The sequence below is a fragment of the Grus americana genome, chromosome 2 (genome assembly GCF_028858705.1).
Source record: "Grus americana isolate bGruAme1 chromosome 2, bGruAme1.mat, whole genome shotgun sequence".
Lineage (NCBI taxonomy): Eukaryota > Metazoa > Chordata > Aves > Gruiformes > Gruidae > Grus > Grus americana.
Window position 1 is genome coordinate 163575292 of NC_072853.1, and position 25977 is coordinate 163601268.

Below are 25977 nucleotides of genomic sequence, written 5' to 3' on the forward strand. Positions count from 1 at the left end.
TCTCCTGTGAAGACAGGCTGAGACAGTTGGGGTTGTTCAGCCTGGAGAAGAGAAGGCTCCAGGGAAACCTTAGAGCAGCCTTCCAGTACCTAAAGGGGCCTACAGGAAAGCTGGAGAGGGACTGTTGACAAGGGCATGTGGTGACAGGACAAGGGGGAATGGGCTAAACTAGAAGAGAGTAGATCTAGACTAGATATTAGGAACAAATTCTTCCCTGTGAGGGTGGTGAGGCACTGGAACAGGTTGCCCAGAGAAGCTGTGGCTGCCCCATCCCTGGAAGTGTTCAAGGCCACGTTGGATGGGGCTTTGGGCAACCTGGTCTAGTGGAGGGTGTCCCTGCCCATGGCAGGGGGGTGGAACTGGATGATCTTTGAGGTCCCTTCCAACCCAAACCATTCTGTGATTCTATGATTCTATGAAGTACAACATTCTGCATAAAAACAAAATGCTTAAAATGGCCAGGGAACCATTTTAAACTGGGTTTTGGTGCTGAGTACAAAACATGGTTCTTGTCTATGGATTGGACAGTTTCCAGCTTCCAGGCTGGTACCAGAAACAACCTGGGGGCTGCAAGGACTCCAGGGCAGTTCTCAAGTGGGAATTGACTGTTTCTCCGAAGTATCGTAGGAGACACATAAAGTTCTCTGAAGTCTCACTCTCTCTATGGATCTCTGTTGCATCAGTGGAAATAATAAAGTATTCCAGTAGCAAAACTTTTAATTGCACAATGATTGGTAGTTTTAAAGCTTTAAAACATGAAATATTAGCATAAGAAAGCTCACTAGAAAGAGTTCTGACTGAGCATCTACCACATAAACCATCTGCTCTGGTCTATAAAGGGAGGTAGAAGTTTCGCTGTAATGGCTGTAAGCAAAGCCAGAGGCACTGGAAAAGCAGCCACACCTCCTCCAAACAGGAAGGCCATGCCATTTTGGTTAATTAATATTAGTTAATCCCTTTCAACCAAAGGACTTTACAGAGTTGAGCGTGACACACTGTCCACAGGAGCCGGACCCTCAGCACAGATGGGCAGCCGCTCCTGGAGAGCGAGAGGCAAACTGCCCAAGAGCTCACCGCGCCGGGCTAAGCACCGACCTGAAAATACAAGCTCCCATCACCGCAATCAGTGCTAATACACAATCTCCAGATACCCACGTCCAGCTCGTGTCCCTGGGGACACTGAAGAGGCAGATCCCTAGTTACTTTGTCGTGGTCAGACTTACGTCGTTGGCTTCGTTCAAGGAGATTAACCGTTATCCTGGCATCTTCAGCAGCGAAAGTTCCCATTGAACGCTTCTCCAGCACGTACCTGGAGAGCCTTCATCACACATCCTTCTTGTGAGAGAAGTAAAAATCTATCCCTCTGTGCTGCACTGGGGTGCGTGCAGGTCCTCTGCTGCCCCTGGGATGGGGGCTTCTTCCCTGCTGCAAATGAAAGATGAACAGTGACATATTTACTGATGCTGCCAAGAGAATCTGATCACAAAGCAGCCTAGACATGCAGTAGCGATCAAAAAGTTGTGGCACTTGCACCCTCAAGTTGGCAAAAAGGCAGCAAGGCCTGACAGGCACAGCTCTAGGCTTTGACTCAGGAAACCAGGGGGTTTTGTAAGATGTCGGCTCCTATTTTCAAAGTTTAGGGGGGCTGAGGGGAGAGGTTCTTCTCCAGGCCTGTGTAACATTGGGCCAACAGTCCCTCCCAGTAGTATTTTAGTTTCACAAGCAGAGTGTGGTGGTGCAGGCCCACAGAGCTGGAAAGTTGATCAAAATGGAACTCCTGCCAGACAGATAAGCTTTTTGGGTTCAGGTTTCATCACTGCCTCAAACCAGTGTCTCATCGGAGAGTTCCTTCACAGAGTCCCTTCTCCGATCTCAGACACACTCTTAAACAGAAGGGTAATAATCCAGGCCCTTCAACAGCGTGGCCAGAAGTGGAAGGCTTTGCTTCTGCAGAACTTCCCACTCATGGTGAAGGAATCTGGCCTGAGAAGTTTGGTAGAGCACCTTGGGATTAAAACCCAAAATGGAGACATGCTTCATTCTTCACTGAAGATCGTATGGCAACTAAGTTGGAGCCTCCACAAAATATCCTTACTCGGGAGGAGGCAGGGAGAATGCACAGGGGAAGACAAAATGCTGGAAAAACACTGAAATACACAACCACTGGTTACATCCATTTCCTTCCCTTCCAGCTCCACCACTGCTGACCCCACCCAGACATACAGAGCACGTTCCTTCCATTCCCATCTCCTTCAAGAACAGCAGCCCAGTCAGCAGATGCAAGTCTTGACATGTTGCAGGATCCACATCTTAATCTGCCCCCATTCTAAAGGGCAGATACACCCAAAAAGCAAAGTGCAAGGGCCAGTCCCTGTATTTACTGGTCTTGCTAACTCCAGTTTGGATGCACTCAAGCATGGTAGGAGTTCCACCTCATGAACAGAGTGGAAACTGAGCATCAACCTTGGCTCCCTTCTGCGTTGGGGGGTGGTTAGCCCAGGGGAGGCCTTCAGAGATACCCCATCCCTCCACTCATACCTGGTACTATGTATGTCCAGAAGGAAAAAACCTGAGTCAGAAAAGCTACCTGTAAAATAGTAAACAAACCATCCATGGGTTCATTCTTCAGCCCTAAAGCCAACTGGCCTGGCACAGTTTATGTCCATAATGTAGGGTGTCTTTGTCAAGAGTGTGTTTTGTGACAGTCCTTAGCACATGGTGCCCTCAAATCGTGCTTGGACAAGGTTCTGGAAAGTGCTTGTTGACCCTGGAAAAACAGTGCTGGGGAATACGCTAACAGCGTAACTGCCTGGATAACAGGATGCTGGTACTTGGGCTTGTGCCTCAGACCTCCTTAGTTTAGTAGGAGAGACACAGCTAAATAACCCTGCTGAATCACCCTCTGCTGTGAGGTAACCTGAGTTTGCATTAAAGCAATTTTTTCCCTTTATGCCTGAGAAAGAAGAGCAGAATTCACAGCTACTCCTACAGACGCAGAGCAGCTGCCTGGAGCCTTCCCACCCCATCCAAACCCTCCCAGTACTCACAAGCCTCTGGCTGATGTGTCGGCTCCACTCTGGGGCTGTCACAACTGGCTGTGGGTAGGTCTCGCTTAGAGTTACTCCTGCCTGGGAGAGAGCAGCACTGTTCAGTGCCCAAGGGGTGTGGACATCTGCTCCCTTTATGCCCCGTAGTTCTGGGACCCACAGCCGGACATAATCCCCCTGCGAACAGAACCAACAGGACAGGATCCATTCAGTAACAATCTGTAAGTGCTTCCCAGCAAGGGTCTGTCTTAAGATGAAAGAAACTTGATTTCCAGGTAAAGAAGCTGGTATACTACAGCATCAGTTACCTTTGTCAAGTCTTAGCCCCTCCTGTTAAACCCTCTACTGAGAATTAGTGCCTAACCAGAGGGACATGGATACTGGAGCTCCTCTCCTAGGCTCACTCGGCAGGCAGCGAGGGGAGACAGAGGTGATTTTAGGTACAGTTCACCTGCCCTGTTCAGGATACAGTAAGATGAAGTCACTCACAAGAAGTCCTTTTTTCTTTCCAGTGACTGAAGGAAACTGGGGAGACTAGCTCAGCTGCACACTCTTGTGCTTGGCAAGATGAACTGCCCTTGCCCCATAAACTCTCCCATTAACTCTACTGCTGTGTTCCCTACTAGGACTAATTTCTGATTCCTTGCTAAGTCCTGCCAGCTACAGCACCAGAAGGCAACAGTGCAGCTTGCCATGAAGATAAGGAACAGGGTGGAAACAGGTAATCGGTATGTGAAACTGGCTAAGCACATGGAAAGGGTGATTTATCTGCTCCCACCACTTACAGAGGATAGTCAGAGGAGTCACAGGTTTAATCTACTCTCCAGGACTTCCCAAGGTGCCATGTGAGGAGTTCCGTCTCTCCTGTCACTTCTGGGTTCTCCAAGACGCTGCTCTGTGCTCAAGGAAGTGGCTGTGTGAGATACTGATGGGCTGTGGCTGTTACCCGGAAGAAATGGTGATGAAACACTAAACACGCAGACGAGCAGCAGGGCAGGGAGGGTGTACAGAGCACCAGCCTCTTTGGTGACAGCAGCAGATTGTAAACGTCAGATCTTGCCATACAACAAGTAACCTGCCTGACTGTTGGCAAGGAGATCACAGAACTGTTTTTGCAGCAGTATCCACAGAGCAAATTGATCTCCTCTCTTCCCTGAAACTATCACATACCTTTGCTGCACTACTTATTGTAAGACAGCTGAACCAGACTTACATTGCCATCATAATCCAGGCCTTGTTTAATCATGTTAAACTTCCTGTTGTCCCGTGGGTCGTTGCCAATACCAGCGCTGTATAACCAGTTGCCGTAATTGCTACAAACATCGTAATCCACCTTGAGAACAGAGGAAAGAAACAGTAATAAGAGCTGGGCTGGCCCTTGGTGAATCTTCTCTCCCCATCTACCCCTTACCTCAAGGGGAGAATTCCATGCATGGGAATCAATCTGGCCACACTGGCGTAGTCAGAGCTCTCCTGTGTAGGTACAGTCATCTGGCTCTGAGGAGGACCATGCTGGATGGCTGCTCTGTACAGCTGGGAGCAGCTTCCCAGGCTACTTCACTTCATAGTCCTTAGGCCAATGAGATAGGTAAAGTCCAACCAAAGTCTTTCTCAGTTTCCTCTTTTAAAAAAATAATCCTTCTCTTTCTGCCATCGTCTGCCAGATTTCCTGACAACTGGCCCTAGCTTTTGAGTGCTGATACTCCAAGAAACAGTAGCCCAGTACATTTCAAATAAAAGAGAAAATTCTTCCTGAGCAGTCACCCAGAGACCACCAACTAACCAAATCATCTCTGCAGATTCTATTAGGCAGACTAGAGAAAAGTCTAAGACTGTATGGAGTGACCACACAGAGCGTATGAAGATGCAATCAGTACAGACCCTGCAGTTGTTTCCCTGCAGTACTCAGCCTCAACTCACAGGGACTTGGCAGAGAGAGGTTCTTTACTACGGGAAACACTAGAGCTCTCGTGATGTAGAGCCACTGAGTAGGCTGTACATCATCAAGTTATTCTACATTTAAACAAATAAAAAGCTCTCAAGAATGCTTATGTAAAACGGAGCAAGGCTCCTTAAACAGGCCCAAATGAGAGCAGAACATGGTCCAGTCCCAGTGCTCTTCAGCTGAGCAGGGCGGCTGAAATCCAACATCAGAAGCTTTCCAGTTGTAGGACAATTAAAACCTAGCTCAGGAGGGGAGCGGCAGTGATAGCAAACAGGGCGTGGGATCTCTGAGCATTCCTAGGAGGGGTGTCCACATCGCGAAAGCATAGCGCTAGCACCTGCGGCAGAAAGTTTGCAAAGACACGTCACTCAGCACCTTCAGTGCTGTTCTCGTCTCCCTTTACCACAGCAATAACGCATCCGCACAATCGCGTTTCCAAAATCTCAGCTCCTCCTTAAAGTGAGGAGCTCAACGCACCCAGATGCCAGGAGGCACAGGGGAAAGGGCTCCACCAAGTTCCCTCCCCCTTCCTCTGCAAAGCCAGCTGAGAGCTGGGGACAGGGTGATCGATAGCCAGCTATGCTCACTGTGCACCAGGCTTCCCCTTCCCAGCAGCACTTCCTCCAGCCGGTGAGATAAGCAGGGGAGGAAAGATGCCATCGGAGGCCTGATTGTGCAATTAGCGTGCCGGAAAGCCTGTGTGGGAGGTGAGGGCAAATCCAAGGGGGACTGGAGGAGGCAGGCTCGTTTCCCCCTCAGCCTTGCCCCTTCCTGGCATTCTCTTCTGTTTGTTTCTCTCCCTTTCCTTGGGGCCTGACCCTGTGAATGAAATCATAGCCGAGACATTCTCTGTTCAGGACACCAGAGGTATCTGGCCTTTCCCCTGGCTTTAGCGGGTTGCAGAGAGCTTGCCTTAGTCTCCCTGCCTGTCTTGTGTGGATGACAAACACCCTCTTCTTCACAGGCACGCGCAAACACTCTGTAGGCCTTTGCTGGAAGTGTGGAAAATGCATTGCTTTCCCTTTCTGGAGGCAAGTGAGACCAGTTTCGGTTCTGTACTGGCCTCTACCATTCTACAGCCATCTCTCCCCCATCAAACTAATGTCTCCTGTATGTTACTCTGGGGATGCCACCAAGCTAAAAAAACAGAGCTGTCAAGCAATGTATCAGCGTGACGCAAGCTGAAAGAAAGGGACAGAAGGGCACAAGGATCAGCCTGTGCCACACCAACTTACAGTGGCAGGCAGCATCTGGGGCTTCCCGAGATGAAAGGGCTAGTGCAGAGTGCTAAATCCTGCTTCCAGCAAGGCTGGTAACATTCATGCCCACGTGAATAAAGGTAAATAACCCAGGGAGCACCTTTCCCGTGTGACACCTCCAGGTCTTCCTCACTTGGGGAATAGGACCTGGAATCTCCTGTAGCCCTCTGAATCTGACTGCAAAGTGAACCAACCTTCTACCTGAGGAAGGCAAGGCTGCTCGCCTCAGTTCCTGACTCTCAACTCTCAATCAGCTGGTGACTTTCAGTACGAGGCTTGCCTGCACATGAAGCAAGCTGCCCTCTCTGTGAAATGAAGTCACCTTTGTATCTGCTCTGAAAGCCACTGCTGATAGATACCATCAAAAGCCAGCTACTATGAAAACTCACAATGGTCCTAGTGGCTCACTCTGCAGGACAGGCATGCACAGACGTGTTTGCACATTCTTCTGGAGGGCCACCATGTGTCACATACAATGCACTCAGGCTACAGGAGTTAGATAAGCCATACTGAAATGCAGCCCCTGCTTGGCAAGTCACTGCTTAGGGCACGCAGGGTATCAGCTATCTTACACAACCCACTGAAACTGCAGAAGAAATGCACTCAAGGTAAGATTTTCCATCCCAAATTCCAGCCAGGATATGAAGGATTAGGCCACCACTTTCCTGATACAAGCTCTCTGGTGCCATGTGCTGGGGGCTCTTGATCTAGAAAAGTGTTGCTGCATGGAGCTACTAACACCAGTTTCTGCAGAAGTCCTGCACCATGCTACTGTGCAAGCCCACCACTGCTCACAGCAGTGGTGTGAGACACAGCAACGGGAGGAGATCCCACCCAGATCTTGCTGTAGATCTCTGCAGCCAAAGCTACGTCAGAGCCCAGCTCCAAAGAAGATCCAAAAAATTAAATTAATAAAAAAGGCTCTTTTAATTGCAGATAATGGTGAGATGACTGGGCTTTCCCTGTACCTCCAGCCATCCTAGTGAGCAGAAAGTTTCCTGATTCCCAGTAGCCTCTTGTATGCCACAGACAAGATCTTTAATGTGAGGCTGATAGTAGTATTTGCTCTTTTCCAGTCTGTACCATTCAGTTTGGTGAAGAACAAATGCCAGTTCACCTCCTCAGCCTCAGTTCACTGCTCAGCATGATGCTACTGATGGTCTGTCTGTCAGTATCACCAGAGGTAATGGCAGCCAAGCACGGACACACAGAGCTGTACGGAGCTGGGGACTGCCAGCCTGCTCAGACCTTCCTAGGAAGAATCTGGGGACTGAGGACGGAGAAGGAACTCAGCTATTTAACTGCACTTGCATGACTGCTGCTTGGCATATGAGAAATGAATTGGTGCTCCAGTTGGCAGGGAGGTTTGTGACTCACCAGAATGAAGAAGGATGCCTCCAGCCAGGGTGGAGCACTCTGGAAGCCGATACAGCTATTGTCCATACTTGCCTGTTCTTGACTGGATGACTTCTCTGTCCACAGCAATCAATGCAAAGATGCTGTGCCAACACTGGCTTCAGTGGCCAGAACATGTTTCTTTTTATATTCTATTTCTGGGCTGTCCTCCTCCCCAGCCTCTGGGGTGAGTAAATCAGAGCACTGTTAACATAATTTATGCTTGAAAGTTTTCTCAAGTGTGACAGATCTCTGGCTAAAACCCCACACGGAGGATCAAAACTATCATTGCAACTTCCTAGCTACATCTTGGTTGATGGATTCCCTTTTCTGACATGAGCTTTGCAAGCAGTATATACCTGCATTTATATCAGCCTGAAAATTACTAATCATTTTCTGTATCCTTCCTTATTAGGCAGAGCTGTCCTCCTGCCTGTCACTCACAGCAGGGAGCACAAACAACTCCAAACACACAAAGGTTCAGTCTTACCAGCAGGTATTCGAACCATTCTGCTCCCATCCTCCAGTCCAGACCCAGGTCCTTGGTGAGAAAGCTGGCGACATTCTGCCGTCCTCTGTTAGACATGAAGCCCGTTGCAGCCAGCTCTCGCATGTTGGCATCAACAAAAGGAACCCCTGTTTTGCCCTCTGCAGAGATAAAAGCCAGCACTGGGACGTGATGACATTTTTGGACACTCATAAACCAATGTGTGGTCATGCATTCACAGCCACCCAAGCAGGTAAGACTGCCAGTGTATAGCAGCAGGGAGAGATTTCAGTGAGGTTTAGTGGGCATGCAGCCACTGAGATCCAGTGGAAATTAAATGGGAAATTATACTGAAAATTCAAATAAGGAGAATTTTTGGCATGAAAAAAACCAAGGTACAGAAAAATCTTGGGCTGGAAAAACAATAAATCAAGTGGATTGCAGGGAATTTTGCAGAGCTAAATAAATATACAGACAATAGTGAGATGGGCCAAGAACAGAAAATTCTTGACAGGTGACTAATAGCGGAGAAGGATGTATTGGACAAGTCCCCAAGGGTTAGCACCTGAAAAGTAGAGAGCCTTGTCTATTGTTAAGGAAAAGATTGATTGTACCTGTGTGCAAATGGACACACATGGCATTAATGTGAAGAAAGATATATAGGTGTGTATTTCACTGATTCTGATACTTAATCTGGTAGTCCCTCCAAGTTTTGAGATATTATGTTTGCTATTCACATGACAACAAAGTTATAAAAGCTAAAGGAAAGCAAGGATATTAAAAGGCTGTGGCGTAACAAAAGATGTGATTTATTCTAACACTGGTTTAACCTTCTAACCAAAACCAATCAGAGGAACAAAATGTAGCAGGCATGGCAATCTAGCATTGATAAGAAGGGCTGGTCAGCCTCTGTGTGTCTAAACAGAAGGGACCAAGAGGTCTTAACACTTCCACCTGGGCAGGAAAATCAAACTGCAGTGCATCTCACAAAGCGTGTACCAGCCAGACACAGCTTGGCCATTCATGATGGGCCTGCTCCTGTATGGTGCTCAGTCTCGGAAGGGAAACCAAGTATCACACACTCACTCCGAGCTGAGGAGTTGGATTCTTGTTTGGAGGTAACAGTTTAAATGACAGACCCTGATCATGCTGACAGTTCCCCGACATAAGTCTGAGTTAGCATTAGGGCACATGTTAGCATGCAGACATGTGGAAACCAAAAGCACACTTAGCCAAACCTGCAGTTTCTACTGACCTTTCCAACAGTCAAAGAGCTGAAGGTCCTTTTTCCAGGGGACCTCGTTACTTTGAAGCCCTATTGAGGGAAAAAAAATGAACTGCTAATGAAGACAAATGCTGACGCAGACAGTTAGCAATAAAACAATGACAGCCAGAGGCACCTTGGTTGACACAGGACGTTAGGATGAAGCTAGCCCTCTCAGTGGCGTTAGAAACAAGCCGTGTTCCTTCTGCAAAGGCTTAGAGATGATCTGTTCCTCCTTTCAAGTGTTGCAAAGGAGTGTGTCGTGCACACGGAGAATGTTCGAGCCCTAACGGATTTTCATTATTTGTTTTGTTGGTATTAGCTCTATTTGCTTTTTTTTTTAATTAAAAATTACTCAGACCTCACAAGTGGCCAGAGCTGTGCTCTGGCCCAAGCTACTATTTTCTTGTTCAATTTTACTCTAGGACAATGTTTATGTGAAATCCATTTCTGTAGCAGATACTAAAGCCAGAATTACCTGGCAGAAGCCCCTGGTAACACTTCACTCCTGCAGCGGGGCAGGAACAGATGAGGGGGGTGACTTTATGTTTGCAGGGGTCCAGTGCCAATTACAGTCCTCTGTACAGTGGAATGGAGATAGCAGGGACGACTCAGCTCTGGCTCCAGACATTGAAGTTTAGGCCCACCACTGGCATCCAGCGCTATCTGAGATGCTGTAGGGCATTCGAAACAGCCACACAGGCCTGGCAGATGTGACACAGGCCCTGAGGGAGACGTACTCCTCTGCACCAACAGCTGGATGCCAGGCAGACTGCCCTAGGGCATCTAAATCAGTGCTGTATGCTTAGGTGTGGGCAGCTACATCACATGGAGAACAGCTCACCCAACACTGGCATCAACTGTGCGGTTTCCTGACTATATGGACTAGGTACCTGTTCATGTGTCGACACCTGCACGTAAGTGACTGGGTCTGGAGCTGAATCTCATTCTGATTCCTTCATAGTGCAAGGCAGAAAGAATATCTGGTTTCTTGGGATTCACGCTGCTGGGTCAGTTCCTGCTCTGTCCCAGATTCTCTGGTGAACTTAGGCAAGCCTGAAGCCTGGATTCTCTCCAAAGGTGGAGTGTCTCCGGAAACAGCATCTTTACTCTTATTGTGCTGCTGTTTCCCACTGACATGTGTTAATACTACTCCCATATCTAATCAGATTTGGGGCAAAAGTCTCAGTGTCCACACTGTGTCCAGCACTATGGTGTTGAGGCACTTCTCTGCTAACAGTGAGTCCCCAGCGACGTCGCAGAGTGGTGACAGAAGCACTGTGAGAAGAACATTTGTACAACACAATACCAACAGCCACTTCTCTTGCTTTCCCTTTTGTAAGACTGTACCTTTTCTCTCCAAATATGGTGATCCATACACACCTCTTAATGAGAAAATCCTTTTGCCATACTTCAGGGCCACAAATCGAAAGTAATCTCGCCACAGCAGTTCAAACAGGACCCTAAAACACAAAGCCATGTCTGTATTTCACTGTGGGTCAGATAAAATTACTGAATTCAGATTTTGCTTCCATAGCACCCATCATTAACGCTGTGAGGTTTATTCACAATGAGCAATTTCACGTACCTTCCTGTGATACCAGTTCTTGCCCCAAGCCTACTTATCTAGCTTGCACCTGGATGACTAGAGTGAAAGCAAACTTTGCATGAATCACTTGGGAAGCTTTCCTTAACTCTGGTGCAGCAGCGGAATTTCAGTAAACCTGTTTCTCATCCGTCCCAACTGGGATATAATTCTCCAAAGAGCAGGGCGAGGATCTGATTCAGCTTCACGCTTCCGCATGAGCAAGCATGTCAGCACATTCCTAAGAGCTTTGCATTGATTTAAGCAATAACCTTTGTAAGGGACTTAAAGGCACCTTTCAAAACTGGGTTTGCAGTGGTCTAGCTCATGAGATCATGTTCTAGGCCTGCAGAAAATAGACAACTTTTTATAAAAACTTTTATATAAAAAGTGCTTCTTATAAAATGATGGCACCTCAGCCCCTGAGACCTGCTTCAGCTCTCTGGCATATTGGAAATATTCTGCTCAGCTCATGTTTTTGCTTACAAGATCTTTCTGGAGAACCTCATTACAAAACAGGACACTGTCCAAATGCTAACAACTAGTGTCATGATACTGAGGTTCAATCGGTTCCTCATGTGCAGCCACCATGACTTGTACTTCACTGTACAATTGACTGCAGTGCCTAGGAGCTGATACTTTCTTTTTTATAATTATTTATCACTTTAAAATGCTCAGATCACCATGGCACCCCAGCTGCAGGCAGGCTGGCTGGCTGTTAGACAGAAAAACATAAGTGTTTATTTCTTGAAATCTTTCCTCTCTTAATTTTCTTTAAAGGCAAAAAAAAGCATGTACTTCAACAAGCTGAAGGTTGATATTTTATGTGTCTTTTGAATTTTAATTAAATTGAATATTTTGGCCTGAACTGTTGGCAATGTTCTGCCTGTTCTTCACGAACCACTGTGCTGTTTGACATGTTGCAAATGTAACAAACCAATACAAAAATGTAGTTCTACAGTTTGCACAGACTTTCCGGTTTGGGATTTTTCCCATCCAAGTCTAGTGTTAGGCCAGGCTCTAACATGAACCCGCTTCTCCATAAGAGCTCCTTACCAGGCTCTAATTCATTCAGAGTGCATGAGCAAGTTCAAGGCCGGCCCAGGGATGGATACACTGACCTCAACTGTCCCCCTGACTCCTTCAGGACAACCTGCAGGCAGGCAAGCAGCCAGCGGCGAGGTGAGGAAGAGCATGGGGGACAAGGCAGGATGCATTAAGCCCACTTCCCAGTCCCCTCTTCCCCTTTGCTATGCTGTGGTCATGGTCAAACAGCCGAGCAAGCATGGGGCCGTTTGCTGGACTGTGGGCAGAGGTCTGGAGCCTTTTGGGTGAAACCCTGCTCATATCCTTGGTATAAGAAATCCTTTGGCTTTTATTTGTAAATCCTTCTTCTTCCTTCTCATCTAGCCCATAATAACAATACAGAGAGGGATGGTGATGATTTACAGAGATCATTTTTAAAAATCATGAACCACAATTTCCCAGCAGTAATAATGACAACTAGCATTAATAATCTTTACTTATAAAGTGCCTAAAGCCTCTGGATGTCAAAGGCAGACTAATAAATCCATACTGAAACAGAACTGCAATGCAACCCAGAGGAACCAGACAGCAGGCACAGGAAAAACAAACATTAATTAAGAAGAAAGTTAACAAATCACTCTCCCCTGTGCGTGAGATGCCAGTTTCCTTTTTAGAGAAAACAAGACACAGTGATTGTGCAGGGACATACCAGTATGTGCTCTGATTTGCTGTTCTCTCTTTCTCATACTTCTGGATCTGCTCATAGATGTATCGAGGTGAAATGCAGCCCAGCGCCAGCCTGAAAGCAGAAGAATGATGTCATGAATGCAATGCAGGACTGACAGCTTGATCTCTGTGTGGAGGGAGTGGAGGGGTGGTTTTGTGTTTAGAGTTGTCTGAAAACTTTTGCTTGGTTTGCAGTTATGCCACTGACTTCCCCAATGGCTTTAGTCAAGTTGTAAGACTTTTTTGCAACCCTGCAATCTGAGAATCAAAATCTTCCCCGTCCCAGCACATGACTGTCACAGGAGTCTCCGACCTACTAAGATAAATAATTTTACAGAAATTTTACAAGTTTTGCCTAAAAGACTTTGATCAGCTGGTGAGTTACTGCACCACTGACAAACCCAGAAGTGGATCTCAAATGTCAACCTTAGGTCTTGAACAGCCTTCCTTCTATTACAAACCTATTTATCACATGCCCAGGGCTCCTATTCCTTCAGTACCATTTGAGCAACCACAGAAGGCAAGTGACTTGCTGAAATCTCAGACAGAGTAGGAAAACTAGGGAATCCAACCCAGCTCTGGAATTTCAACCCACTGGGCTCCTTCCATTTGTTCCAAATCAGTGCTGTACGAGACAGGAAAGAGCTTGTGGACTCAAACCCCAACGCAAAGGGTGATAAGAAACAACTTTTACCTTGATTTTCCTAGAAATGTATTTGACTGCAATTTCCCAGTATGGCTTATGGAAACATTTGATGTTCTTATGAAGTTTGGAAAACAGGAAGAAAGGGCCTGAAGAGTTTTTCCTTAATTGTTGACCAGCTCTAACACTTGGAAATGGCTGGTATAAGCTGTGAATGACTGGCTGCAATCTCAACTGGTCTGATTTTGATTATCTGACAGAGGAATGCTTTAGGGCAGGCAGATCAGGACTGTCTGCTCTGGGCAAATGGCCAGCTTGGAAGAACTCGAGTGGAGGCTGCAAATTAAGAACTTCTGCAGTGCCGGGGTCCTGGGATCCCGAAGTGCCCACCAGGTGGAGACATCCACTGCAACCACTAAAGCACAGAGCCAGCTGAAAATAAGAAATCCTGACCTGTTAACAGCCCCAAAAAATTGTTTCATGCTGCAATTCTGTCGGGAAAACCCTCCAGGTGCTCTCAGCATGAGGCTGAACTGAGTTCTGCTGCTGCAGTTTCAGTCCGGAATTAACTCTGCCCCTTCCAGCACCAGAGACTAAACCCCCTAATTGGAAGTCATCATATTTACCTATACAAGAGATCCTTTTGCAGTAAGAATAATCATAACTGTCTCTTCACTCCACAGAAAAATGGAACGGCAGCGAGGTGAGGTGACTTGCCCCACATTATTCAGTAAACCAGGACTGGATCGAGTTCTGCTACAGCCCCATCCACACACTGAAGCTACGCTTCTTCCCTGGCTACTCTCAACCACCCCAGATACACAAAACAGCACAAAGGCAAAGACAAGTTGTGTGTCTGTCCAGTGTCCTGTCCACATCACTGCTCCCAGCAGCCTGGGCTGTTGGCACAGTACTGCTACACTCCAGCAATTCCTAATTGCAAGAATCTTCCCAGGGAACCGCTGCCTGGAAGCGCAATAAAGAGCAGCTCTGAGGCTGTTCTACCCCAACAAAAAGAGCAACCCCTACCCATGCCCACTGAGCACTCAGCAGACAGATAACATCCGTTTGAGATGGGAGCAGAAGAGCTAGCAGGCTCACAACAAAAATCTTTACCATGGTGCAAATTTGGTTGAGTAATCCATTCCCACCAGTCCATTCCGAGTTTCCTTGTAAGAGGCAACCAGGTTCTGTGCAAGCAAAAGAACAAAAGGTTTTAATACTTTACATGCAACCTGATAAATATGTTTTCTTTCGTACTGGAGCCAGGGCAATCTGGCAGGGCTGGGCTCCCTCTCATGGCTGCCTGCAAGGATTACAGAGCTGCCAAATTACTGCCTACAGTGCACAGGAATTAATCAGGCCAGCAGTTTTCATTAAAGCTCTGGGATGCGTGTCACAAGCTATGCTCCCCGCTTCAGCCTGTAGCACATTTCTTTCTACAAGTGCTATGAAACTGGCTGCGCTGCTCCCTGCCCACACCCGTCTGACTCTGGATCAATAATACACTTAAAAGCACCAGTTGGACTGGTGGTGCGTTCCCTCGTCCGTGTGGCTGCTTATCTGGGTTTGAGAACCACAGTGTCTGACAGCGCCCAACACTCAGCTGCAGGAATCCTGATCAGTGTTATTTCTGGGCCACCCACATTTACAGCAGGGTGCAGATCTTCTGTTTTCTGGGCACTCCATTGACAGCACAGAGGACAAAGGGAAGCCTGATCTCTCCTTGACCTCCTTTGCTGCACAGGTTACAACTGCAAAAGGGTTGTTCTAGCTCACCAGGGAAGACAATATTTGCGTAACAAAAAAAAAGGAACAGGTTTTCCAGCACTGATTATATTAATGCTTGACCAAGAGTAGAAGCTACACATGCTTGTACTGTTCTAGCTGGCATAGAATTAATTTTCTTCATAGTAGTTAGTACAGGACTAGTTTGGATTTGTGCTGCAAAGCGTTGATAACACAGGGATGTTTTTGTTACTGCTGAGCAGTGCTTACAGAGAGCCAAGGCCTTTTCTACTTCTCACATGACCCCAGCAGCGAGTAGGCTAGGGGTGCACAAGGAGTTGGGAGGGGACACAGCCAGGACAGCTGACCCCAGTGACCAAAGGGATATTCCATACTATATGACATGCTCAGCGTATAAAGCTGGAGGAAGAAGAAGGAAGGGAGGGACACGTTCAGAGTGATGGCATTTCTCTTCCCAAGTCACCGTGGGCGTGATGGAGCCCTGCTTTCCTGGGGATGACTGAACTCCTGCCTGCCATGGGAAGTGGGGGGGAATGAATTCCTTGTTTGAGCGTGCAGCTTTGGCTTTACCAATTAAACTGTCTTTATCTCAACCTGTGCATTTTCCCACTTCTACCCTTCCGATTCTCTCACCATCCCATCAGGGGGAAGTGAGCAAGTGGGTGACTGTGTGAGGCTGATCTGCCTAGTGGGGTTAAACCACGACAACACTCCCCAACAGCAAGGGAAGGCAGGAACTTCTGTAGCACAGCCAAAAGAATCCCCTGGGGGCTGTGCCACTGAGCGCACTGGGCACAGCACACTTCTTAACCCATCTCAGCTGGAAAGATGCTACCCCCTTTATCCACAGAGCTGCGTAGGCTCTGATGCTGTTGGAAATCAGCACAGGTGTCTTCATCTAAGTTCACACAAGGCAAATTTAAGGCAGTTTCTCAAACTAGACCAGGAAAAGGTTCAAAAACGGTCAGGATGCATAGACAAAATTCAATCATCAGCAGCTTCGCTCCACCAAAGTAAGCGAGCAAGAAGTAGCTGTAATTATTGGCTGCAAGTTTTTAAACCGGACTACTAGGAACCTCCTACTATTTTTAACTGCAGGCAGTAGCTTGGGTCGGTTGTTCCTCACCCCAATTGCAATTTCAGCCCTTCAGGCCACTTTTCACTCCTCCAAAATGGAGGATCTACATTGCTGATGACATGGGACAGGAGAGTAGGAAGGGAAAATCAAGATAAAGGAGCTAAAAATTGTCCCAATTCCCAAAAGTTGATGGAAAAAAAGACTTAAGAGGGATGGCCACTAAACTAGGTTCCTAAGTATTTGGTTTACATTCCCAGTTCCTGGATGACTTCTTTTTTATTTAGTTTGTCTCTCTGAAAAACTGAAATAATGCTAATTCCTTCCTTTGTAAAGTGTTATACAGGAGCTAAGGAAATATTATTAGAAGGTGAAATTGCAGCCTCACCCACTTGCACAGCTGTATGTACAAGGAGGAGGATGCAGACAAGGAAATGTAAGAGTTACCGTCTCCCAAAAATAATAATGCAGTCTCATTAAAGCCTGGGTCTCTCCTCCACTGCAGGGGAAAGCTGTTCGTGGATCAGTCACAGGATCTGCCACAGAAAACACCATCACCTTGTTACCCTCTTGGAAAGCATCTCAAAGGCAGGGAGCTTAAAATCTAGGGATGTTCAGCAGTAGGGATGTCTGCTTTGGGGACATAAAAGATTGTGCCCCAGTCTTCCTTTAAAACAAGGGCCACGTCAAACATATTAAAAGTTATGAAGAGGATGTGTTCTACTCAGTTGCAGGGCTTTTCAACCCAGCTCCTCCACACAGGGAATTGACTTTTATTTGCTGTATGAATGAACAGAGGCTTAGTTATAGTTTGAAGGGCAATCACTGCCTTTGGGAGGCCTCCATGTTTCGATTCTCAGTAAGAGACATTTCTAAGTAGGATTTCATGGGAGCAACTGCCAAATTAAGTTTTCTTACCCTTCTGTCCCAAATCCTCCATTGTAGGGACACATCCTTCTTCCACCCCTGGAGCCAGAGGCTTTAGCCGATCAGGCATCAGCAGGGTTGGCCGGACCTTCGCCTCAGATTCCACTGCTTTTCGGAAATGGGTGTAGACATCGGGCAACCTGCACAGATCACAGTGCAGTCAGATCTCTGCAGGATGGCTACCCTGACCTCTCCACACAGCACCACATGGCTTCCACAGAGGGAGGGTTAGCTTTCCCCACAGCGCTCTCCTGAGGAGTGCGTATTTGTGATGCATGTTTTATAATGCATTTTGTGATTGCCTGGCACAATAGAGGTAGATGCCCCTGGGGCTAGCAGCAATCAGAAGTTCAGTCCTTCACCCAATTTCTTTCTGCTTCTGATGCAAATGGTGCCTTTTCAATTTATGGTGTGTCCTGATGGGGCAATCCATGAGGGTCAGATTTATCTCACCTAAATTGTGATTACCCACAAGGCTGACCTCAATGTTAAAATGTGCAACTCCTGCTGCCTTTTCAGTCAATAAACAGGCAGATTTATGGCCTGACTCTTCTGCCGTATTTATACATTTTCTATAGGATACCATGAATCACCCAACTCCATCAACTACACCTCAAGTGACTGTTGAGGGAGCCAGGAAGAGTCCACACGCTGTCACAGGCAGCTGCATTTAGCCAGATGGGGTAATGGAGCAATCCAGTCCAATGTCACAAGGACTCTGCGTACTGCAGATTGAGTATCCAAATTGTACTGGTGGAAAGGCAAACAGAAATCAGTCCCTCAAGAAATGGTCAAACCAACCCCTTGGTTTGATGCGTATTGGAGTGTAAATCCTACTAGTACAGAGGGATGAATGTGCCCCTTGCCCTTGATGCATATGAGAGTGACAGCACTGTTCCGTAACTGCAGATAGACTAATGGGTCCCTTCCCTGTGGGACCGAATGACCAAGATCCCTCCTGAGCAGTTCACTGGAGTGAGAAGCAAATGGGACAGTGGAGGAGGGAGTGATACCATGGAGCAGCCCACCTGGCAATAGGCCTGAAGGGAAGGTCGTCCCGATGATACAGCGTGGATGCCCAGAATGTCTGGATCTTCACCCCGTGCTGACTACACACCTGGCACAGCCCCTTCTCCACATCCAGCTCCTCCTTCGTGGCCTTGGGATAACAAAATGCAGTGAGGCCATGGCTGCACAGCCTCAGCTCCCGCATGCACACAGCTCCTTGTCCCTGGTCTTTCCCTTCTCCCTCATCTCCACATTTAGCTTCATCCCTTAGAGAGAGGTGCACACAGACAATCTCTTAAGTATATCCCTCTGCCAAACCCAACAACTGTTTTCACTCTCCATTAGTAGTGCCAACACCAGAATAAGGAACTCCTTGATGTGGAATGTTGCAGATCTTTTAAGTTTGCATGGACTGGAAAGGTGACTGGACAAATACACATAAAAGAAATCCACTGAGGGTTACTGAATATCAGGATAGCATTCCTGTTTCAAGAAGTACTTGAGCCACAGATTCTTGGGAGCCTGGGAGAGTATGCAGGGGAAGTATCTTTACAGATTTGTCCTGCTGTGGTCTTCTCTGGGCATCTGTTATTGGTCACTGTCAGGAAAAAGGCTGTGGAGTTAGATGAGGCCTTTTGTCTGATCTTCTGTGGTTGTTCTTAGTGCTGCATGGAGTAAGGCACTGTGGGATGTGTAGGTTGTCAAGGTACAAGGGTGTTGGGCCTGACAGCAGAAATACCCGCAGTGCAGGTCACAGAGTGATTCCTGCATTAGACAGCTCTGAGGCCCAGACTCTGCTAATTCTGAGTGCATCTATGTACACATATACGTATGCTTGTGTGTACACACAGTCTCCAGGCCCAGTGGTTTGGACCCAGAGCCCTCCAATGAATTCAGCAGGCTCTGGATCAAACCAGTTAGTTACCTCAGTGAAGACAGATCAGTGACACCCCAACCCCATCGGCAGTCCGAGACCGGACTCATGTTCCATTCTTCCACACGTTGGTGGGCAACTGCCTAAACATGGGTGCTGTGAACTCACTGTGGATCTTTTCTACACTCGATACAATATGTCCCCTGGCAGCTAGCACCCTGTGCAAGGAAGGGGCCAGGAAAAGGCAGCTTGATGCAAACAGGAGGAGAAATGGACTCAGCTGACCTAAAATGCCAGTTGCCAGAAACTCCTCTTCCTCAAGACACAACACTTGCAAGTGACCAATCACAAATAGCTGGTGTCACCCCTCAAGGACTCCCACCCAGACATCTACACCATCCCCATCCCAGGAGCTAGCCAGTTTCCCCAAGGTTAACAGTATTGCAGACAAGCAAGGCTCTGAATACACAGGATCTGCATCACCATTGGATTGAGGAAGAAACTTCCACAACCTAATTTTGTCTTTTAACAATGTCACTCAAATATTTCTATTACCTCTTCATGGAAAGCAACAGCACTGACAGAGCCCAACTGAGTAATCAGATCACTGATCACATCTTCCGGCTTCCCCTTCCTCACAACCAGGGTACTGCAAACACAAAATATTGGCCTGAATTAGGTTTGATTTTATTGTTATTTATGTATACAGGAAGCCCTAGTCCCGGCCCAGATACCCATGTACTAGTTCTCTACAGAGCACAGAGAGCATGTGGAGGCAGACAGACAGGATTTGACTAGCCTACATTTTTTAGGACCCACTGAACACAGTGTATAACCCTCTGGGGCTGAGTTTGTGTCAAACACATTTCTATCACCCTGGATGCCTTAAAAAGGATGACTGGGCAGAAAGCCAGGCTGTTACCTAAAAGTAAATCTGTCAGATCTATTCATGCTTACATACTGAGGCTGAGATTCAAGAACTGATTCCTCTTTCAAACCCCTTCACAGGTAGTGGTGGCCTGTGGGCAGACCCCTCTCCACTTTCATGTGGGAGAATTCAGAGGAATTCTTTCCTTTGAATGCTCTGTGTTTGTAACAGTCAACAAAACTTCCTTCCCACCTTGCAACTTCACCACTGCCCACAGGGAACACCACAGGAGATTTCTGTCTACCACTGCATTAAGAAGATACTTCATGGTGTTGGAAATGGAGCCTAGGTCTTAGCGTGGCTTTTCACAACCACACATCTCTCACTGCAGAAGACCAATCTCTTATCAGCCACTGACAACAGCATAGCAGCATACAAGCAGCTCTGAATCTGTTCAGTGCCAGGTATGGGTGCAGATACACACTGATCAGTTCTCTTAGTCTCCTATAACATTCACCATCTGCATGGTCCACACTGCACAGCAAACACAGAGCCATTCCTCTTGCTTCTACTACCACGGTTATGCTGCTCTGGGAGAAGACAGGCTGGCTGATGCATCTTCTGCTAAGCAAAGCCAGATGTTATCTCGTAATGGGATTGTTCTACATGTAGACCTTCAGATTCTGCTCTACCTCAGTTATGGTTTCTAAAGGCATAATGAAGGAGGAATCCCTGACGACCCCCTTCCCACAGTGTAGCCTACCAAAGAGTTTGGGTTTAGGGGGACAGGGCATGAGCAAACTTAACTCTCCAGTCTCACAAGCCAGTCTCACAGGATCCATGATGGTCTGTCTCAAGCCAACTCCTAGGGAAAACTTGCTAGGGACAAGGAAGAACACATGCCACAGTGGCTAGTGTTGTTGCCTACATCTCGGAAGACTGCCATTCATGTCACCAGTCGTCATGACTCTGGGCAAAGCACTCAAAGCTGACGCCCATCTGTAGTACATGCGTTCAAGAAAGCAAAACCCTGAAAGACGCACAGGCTGCATGGCTTTTCGCTCCCTTGCAGATGCCACAGGAGCTCATCTGAACAGGATTTACGGATGGGACCTGACTGTACCTAACAGAAGGGCTGTGGCTCTCTGAAACGAACCATCATAAGAGTTTGACTCACAGCACAGATATGTGTTGAAAACGAGTAGGAAAATAAAAATAGACATGTTATTTGCATGGTGCTTTCTCAACTACCTTCCTTTTTTCTTGAGTGTTTCCCTTAGATCCTTCACACTTTCCAGCAAAAACCTGAGGCGATGGGGCCCTGTCTTCGGGAAGCCGTAGTAGCGGGTGCCCAGGTAGTGCCGCGGGTCGAAGCAGTAGAGGGGAATAACGAAATCTGCATTACTCTGAGCCCAGTGGAGCACCTGGAAACACAGAGAGGGCCATGACAGCTCTCGGGGACAGGATGCAGCGTGCACCTCTCCCCAACCTACCCAAGAGCGGGGTTATTTCTAACGAAATACCCGGGGGCCGCCGGTCGGGCCATACCTGGTTATCGTGGGCGCGCAGGTCGCAGCGCAGCAGGCAGATGGCCGTCCTCGCCGCCTCCGACATGGTGCCTCGACGGGGCCGGTCCCGCCTCACCCGGCCCGGCTCTGTCCTCCCTCCGCCCGGCCCCCTCAGCCTGGCCCGGCTCTGTCCTCCCTCAGTTCGGCGCCTCTCAGCCCGGCCCGGCCCCCTCAGCCCGCCCCGTTCCCGCCTCCCCCTCAGCCCGCCCCGCTGCCGCCTCACCGCCCCGCTTCCACATCAGCCCGTTCCCGCCTCACCGCCCCGCTTCCCCTTCAGCCAGCCCCGCCGGGGAGGAGCCATCCCGCCTCCGGCTCCCTGCGGCCGCCCCCGCCGCCTTCTTCAAGGCCCGTGGGACGGGCAGGTCCCGTCCCGCGTCCCGGGAGGGCGGCGGGACCGGGAGGAGCCCTCAGCGGCGTCGGTGAGGGCTGTGTGGGCGCAGGAGGAGGCGGCGGGGCAGGAAGCCCGTTTCCCTTGGTCTGAGGTCCCTGTGCCTTTCCGTGGTAGCCTCTCACCGAAGGTAACTTACTGCTCAATTTGTGGGGTTTATTTTAACCTCGATCATCTCTTTATCTTCCACATAACAGCCGCTGGGAGCCACCTCACACAGAAGCGCGGCCCCATTTGTGCCGCTGTGCTGGGGCGCAGCCATGGTGAAACCCCTGCAAGGGGCACCGCTCACCTGGCTCTGACTATTAATGTTCATTACTGTTTATCCCGTAAGTGCTGAGGCTCCGATATCGCTGCACCCTTGCACGCTAGCATGCGAGCCAGCTTTGCGGATAGCTTGCTCGCCTGTTGACTAACAAAAGGTGAGCTGTAGATTAGCAGTAATTAACGTTTTTTACTTCCAGCACTGTCAGTGGCTGCCAAAGTGAAAAGGCTTGCCTCATCCTATAGTTTCCATAAGTCGACGTTGGACACCAGTGATCACACATCCCTTACTGAATTGTCCCTCAGGACCCTTTGTTTGACAGCTGTCATAGGGAAAGGAAATGCAAAAACACCTGAAACCCAGCTTGGCTCCCTGGCTGAGGTCTCCAGCCATATGCTCCCCTTGAGTAACTCCACTGGTTCTCCTGGGGCGGGAGAGGATGGGGAAAGGGTAGACGTGTTGCAGCAAGGAGTTGGTGATGATTTGGGATCCAAGTTACAGAAATGAATTGCTGCAGCTCATTTAAGTAGCTGAATTGCTGAAATGGAGCTTTTGGTAGAGCCTCACGGATGCTTAGATGCTCACCAGAGATTAAATGTACCCAAACCCCAGTGGGTCCCAGGGAGTGCTGGCTTTATTTCCATCTCCTCCAGGCTTGCAGGTCCTCTGCGTGCAATCTGCCTTGGCTGGCTGTAGGAAGTGATGCCGACTCCCCGTGTGACCCACATGACACATCATCTCCTGATTCCTTTTCTGTACAACAAGGGCTCCTTTTCCTCGCTCGGCAGACTGCAGCCCGCTATAAGAACCAGTGACTCATCTCAGAGGACTCATGTTTGGTGAAGGAAAAGTAGAGCCAAACTTTGGCTTGTGCTCAAGGAAAACACCGTTGTCTGCTTGCAATGCATATGCTATAAAAGCAAACACCTCTCTTTATCACATTAGAAATGGAGGGATTTTACAAATGCAGTTTGTAAATCTTCCCTGTTTGCCTTTGCCTTCATCTGGACAAGGACTAACAGTGCAGTTGGCTTCGCTTTTGTTTGCAGACAGGTTTCCCCCACAATGTCTTGGTTGACTTTAAGCTGGGCCAAGTCTGGCAATAATGACATCCTCTCGTAGCTTACTCATAGACAGCCACCCACTTGCATTGCAACTTAAAGAGGTCTTATTTAATGGGCGTGCAAGAGAGAGGAGCCCTACTGCCTGAAAAGGGTTTGGTTTATTTCCCATTGGCAAGGAAGGCTGGTTTCCACTAGACAGAAACTTCTGCAACATAAATAAAGAGAGATTTGAAACTCCTGATATGCCAATAAGGAAACAAAAGTGGGTTTAAAAGCAAGCGAGTCTCTGCCAACTTTCTATTTATATAGATATAAAGGATGCAAGGTGTCCAACATTGCGGTAGTGGCAAGAGTACCATGAGAGACTCGACACCTACATGTCTGTTAAATGTCACAATCTAGGCAGCAAGAGCGGGCAGGAAAAACAGATGTCCATAAAGGACAAATAGTTTGCTTGGGCCCAGAACCCAGACCTCCTTACCCCTGACACCGTACCCTTTCTGTCACATCGTTGGAGGTTTATTTCTTTTGCACTCCTGTAGGAGAGTACAAATGCTGTTGCACACTCAAGCCAGAGCTTTCCAAAATAGTGCTGACTGCATCCACTCTGTAGTCTACCTTAATAACGAAGGATTATAGTTTTTTACTCACACAGTTGTTTCTCCTTAGATTATGCATGTATGCCTTCTCAGTCCTTGCTTCTGTGAGACCTTATGAAATCATGCTCTGAAAATATGTGTAACAGAGGTGTTTAGGAAAAGCGGTGGTGAGGAGTACTTTGTTCTAAAATTAGAAACCAGGAGACCTGGCATTGTGAACTGCAGGCTCTCCAGTCTCCTTGCCTGGATTTTCCATTCAGAAGTACACAGTCAAGAAGAACAAAAACTTTGGTTTTTGTTTTTTGTTTTTTGTTTTTTTTTTCCACTGACACCTGTCTCTTTACTCCAAGACGGTGGTTTCCATTCTCCCTTTGGGAAGCAGAAAAGCTTTGCCAAGAGGCACTGCAATACCAACAATCTCCATGCCAGTATGGAGGGGAACAAGCTTTCCACCGTCATTTTTGTTAAGTATCCTCCGAGAAACAGCTTCCTTCTGCAGCCCTGAAGTTGTTAGTTAATCCATGGGACATGGTGGGGAGGTCTGTGAACTATGATGAAGTTATGTGGGGGACCTGTGAGAAAAGAATTGGATAGTCATGGACTATCTAGACCTAGGGCAAACCTAGGGACCAGGCTAGACAGTATCCAGAAATTGCTTCTTGCAATGCAAACAGCGGCACGTGATCCCTTTATTTCTCAGAGACAACCTCATGTGATACCAGGTCTTGGACAGACCCCAACTCCCAAGTCAACAATCACTCTTCCTCTTGCTGCTCTGGGTGTCCTTTTTCACTCATTAAAGCAATTTACATCTTTTGTTTATTCCTGAAGTTGAGTGTTACAGTCAGAAATGTCTGTTGTACCCATCTTGGGTAACAGAGCCATAGAATTGCACCCCATCGCTCCTGCAGTAAGTTCTTCTTTTATGGCTTGTGCAGAATAAATCTGTTAGAAAGACAGCCAGTTTTGTGATGGAGCAACTGGAGGTGGGCCAAGCTTCCTCCTCTCCTCTCCTCTCCTCTCCTCTCCTCTCCTCTCCTCTCCTCTCCTCTCCTCTCCTCTCCTCTCCTCTCCTCTCCTCTCTCCTCCCCTCTCCTCCCCTCTCCTCCCCTCTCCTCCCCTCTCCTCCCCTCTCCCCTCTCCCCTCCCCTCTCCTCCCCTCCCCCCCCCCCTCCTCTCCTCCCTTCCCTTCTCCTCCCCACTCCTCCCCTCCCCTCCCCTCTCCTCTCCTCCCCTCTCCTCCCCTCTCCTCCCCTCTCCTCCCCTCTCCTCACCTCTCCTCTCCTCCCCTCTCCTCCCCTCTCCCCTCTCCCCTCTCCCCTCTCCCCTCTCCTCTCCTCTCCTCTCCTCTCCTCTCCTCTCCTCTCCTCTCCTCTCCTCTCCTCTCCTCTCCCTACCTTTCTGCAGCCATCTTGCTATGATGGAAGCTCAACAACATACAAGCACCAACATTTTTGTTTTCCTAGACAGAAACAGGCAACAATGAAGCACTGAGCCAAGAGAAGGCAGAAGTCTTCCTCAATGGTGAGAGCCTCCTGCTGAACAGGAACAGTGTTTAAGACAGCAGATACAGCAGTAGCAGGTCCACCGTGCACTGAGCAGCTCTGCAAACAACAAGGTAGAAGGTGACTATTACGTGCTGGCACTGTATTCTTTTGAGAAGCTTTGATTATGTTAAAGGCTCACACTTTATGACCTTCCCCCAGGACAATAAAGCTTTTGTCCACTTGACAGTTTGCCTCCAGCACTGCTGTGTCATTGCATCACTGATTACAGTTTTTGACGTCATCCGTTGATGTCCATGTTCATAAGCATCTGTGCCCAGCTTCATTAGTGATGCATACCACCATCTTCATTCAGATGGTGTTTCACGTGTTTAAAGTAACAAATTGGCCTGAATAATTTCCTCTCTCATTTTGGAAACAACTCCCAACTATTGCTTCTTTTAAGTCTCTGTGAGAATGATGCCTTTGCATTTAGCTTGTCATGCATGAAAAGTTTGACATCATTATTTGATGTTTTACCGAGTCTCCCTCTGAGCTCTTTACAGAATCTTAAATCATGTCATCATTAGCTGTTTTCCCAAAAGCATAAACCCTCCATGATCAACATACAGTGCAGCACTGCTCAGAGACAGACTGTAGTGATTCTGTTACCAGTCCTGCTGTGTCCAAGCATATGCTCTAATGTCTCTGACTATGACAAGTACAATCTC

At 47.9% G+C, this 25977-nt stretch overlaps 1 protein-coding gene across 1 annotated transcript; it reads right to left on the minus strand.

The window, feature by feature from the left end:
- Positions 1–577: 577 nt before the first annotated feature.
- On the minus strand, positions 578–21594 carry LOC129202958 (cryptochrome DASH-like). Its single transcript, XM_054816729.1, has 14 exons — positions 21427–21594; positions 21130–21302; positions 19566–19659; positions 18157–18287; positions 17120–17268; positions 16649–16737; positions 14494–14567; positions 12718–12807; positions 10781–10860; positions 9389–9448; positions 8137–8294; positions 4261–4380; positions 3048–3224; positions 578–1425 (listed from the first exon to the last, which is right to left on the minus strand). The coding sequence occupies exons 1-14, from the start codon at positions 21490–21492 to the stop codon at positions 1324–1326; spliced, it is 1563 nt and encodes a 520-aa protein (XP_054672704.1). The 5' UTR covers positions 21493–21594; the 3' UTR covers positions 578–1323.
- Positions 21595–25977: the final 4383 nt, after the last annotated feature.